At 33.0% G+C, this 2,213-nt stretch overlaps 1 protein-coding gene across 1 annotated transcript; it reads left to right on the top strand.

Annotated features, from left to right (window-relative positions):
* The first annotated feature begins 421 nt into the window (after window positions 1-421).
* LOC144839189 (fibrocystin-L-like) lies at window positions 422-957 on the top strand. The gene is made up of 2 exons (XM_078694502.1): window positions 422-482; window positions 574-957. The coding sequence occupies exons 1-2, from the start codon at window positions 422-424 to the stop codon at window positions 867-869; spliced, it is 357 nt and encodes a 118-aa protein (XP_078550628.1). The 3' UTR covers window positions 870-957.
* Window positions 958-2,213: the final 1,256 nt, after the last annotated feature.

Raw genomic sequence — 2,213 nt, 5'->3', positions numbered from 1 at the left:
TTAATTAAAAATACTGTTGCAGCCAATGGCGCAATTGCAGATAATTCTTCTTTTTATAAAAAAAAGGCTATAAGGCTTCCATTTCAGCAGGGCTTGATTTTTGTTTTTGTTGTGACTAGCCCACTGGGCAAGATAACTTAACTTAATTATATTAAGCCTATAGTTTAAGTAAATGCTAAATTAAATTATAAATAAACAACTATAAAATAAAATTATTTTTAATTTACACTAAAATATGTTTTAATGTTAATAATAAATTAAGTACAAAGTACTGTAAAATATTTCATCCCAATTGTTAATTAACTTAATCAACGGGTAAGTATAATGTTCCCTTAGGTTGCTTTCTTGGATATTGGAGAAGTTACTGTAGAAGGTCCAGCGGTTGTATACATTTCATAATGGCTTCAGTCCTGCTATCGGGATGTTTGGTACTTCAGGACTAACAATTCAGGATAATGTAATTCACCACACAGTTGGAGCAGGTAAGCAATGCCAAAATACTTCTCTTTCCCTTATATAGTAACTTACATTTTAGATTAATCTGCTGTTCTGTCTTTCCTGGTACATATCAAGACCGCTACAATGCTGAGGATATATCGTGGCCAGCAGGTATTGAAATTGAGAGCTCCAGAGATGTCATCCTACAAGACAACACTGTGGTAGGCTCTGAGATGGTGCTGTACCATGTCAGTGGGGAGATTGTGACGTTGAAAGTCAATGGAGCAACAACGAAGGCCATACTTCTTTGCACGGTGTTCATGACGAGGGATGGTCAGAGAGACTGCACACAGATTGCCAATTTCTTCATCTGGAAGAATTGGGATTATGGAGTCTTTTTCCAAATTTCGAGTTCCGTTGTAAATGACTGATCTTGTTCTTGCTGACAACAACATCGGGGTGATGCCATTTGTCATTGAGCCATCTTCTCTTAGTCATGAAGCTGTTGATAAGTATGTGTGAGAATGGACGTTTATAATTGGTACAAGCCTGTTCTTTGATTGCGATGAGTTACAGGTAGGTTCAGTAAGATTTAACATTAAATAGCATGTTACAAACCGAATACTGTATATATTATGTAATTATGATGAATTAGATTAGATAATGTATAAATGTAAAAATCATAATGAATGAAACAATGTTAATGACGATGAAATAAAAGTGGGAAACCAAAAAAAAAAAAGAAAAGATATAAACAGTTTCAATAAATATGAACATTTTTATTATTCATTTTAAAAGATGTTTTTTTTTTTTTCTGTATTTCAATTTTTATTATATTTTCATTTTGGGGAACTCTATTTTGCATTCTGTCAAATAAAATCAATGTATAGATATTATACAGTATATGCATACTTGACTTTCACTCGAAAGGAAATTTGTCAAAGGACTTTCTTACTCTTCTACCTCCTTCTTCTTAACGTGTACTGATAATGCCATTCCATTGTGTAATCAGTTACGTAATTTATAAATTCTGATTAAAATATTACATTTTTCCATTAACATTTTCATGTAAATATTTCAGAATCAACCGGAGAATGCAGGTCAAAGTGCAAAACAGCGTGCACCTCGTCCAGAGAACGGAAATGCTGGATTCGTGTGGGCAAATTTCATGTAATGGTGCTCAATTTTTTCAATTTCATGGTATACATAATTACCCAGCTATTGCTGGAAGCACAAGATTGCAAGGTATGTAAAAGCATGACATAATCTGGTCCTTACTTGGACAAACCTATAGTCCTTACTTCGACAAACCAACAACTGCCATTGTTTGAGTTCTATTGCAGGAAACGCATACTCATACTGTTTACACATGAAGCTGAATGCTTATAGGTACAAAGAAGGTAACAGTCAGAGACAAGAACAGGGTTTACATACATATACCTAATTTAGGGTAAGTACTAATAGTATTTATCCTATATATCTACGGACCACTTGCATTTATCCAAGTTACGTTATTGTAAATCATTGTGTATCTTTACTTGCTAATTGCATTATTTTCATCAACCTAGTACACTTACTGTACCTACAATACTTTTCATTTAATCTTAACACTACAGTAAAGTTAAAAAGACCCCCTTCCCTACGTTTTTTAGATCTAATTTAAGGTCACAAACTACAATTAATGTAAAAATAAATATTATATGGTAACTTTTTTGTCTTTAAATGGTTAAAAATGTGAAAAATAAGTTGATTTTAGCGGCCCGCTATAAATCCCA

The sequence above is a fragment of the Antedon bifida genome, chromosome 4 (assembly GCF_963402885.1).
Source record: "Antedon bifida chromosome 4, ecAntBifi1.1, whole genome shotgun sequence".
Lineage (NCBI taxonomy): Eukaryota > Metazoa > Echinodermata > Crinoidea > Comatulida > Antedonidae > Antedon > Antedon bifida.
Note: the sequence above shows the minus strand (reverse complement) of the source record. Positions and strands in the feature narration are given on the sequence as shown.

What these genes read in the sequence shown, in the direction of transcription:
- LOC144839189 (XM_078694502.1), top strand. Translation starts at nt 422, where the DNA reads ATGTTTGGTACTTCAGGACTAACAATTCAGGATAATGTAATTCACCAC. An exon ending in TCACCACACAGTTGGAGCAG is followed by an intron (nt 483 to 573) that starts GTAAGCAATGCC and finishes GTACATATCAAG; the next exon opens with ACCGCTACAATGCTGAGGAT.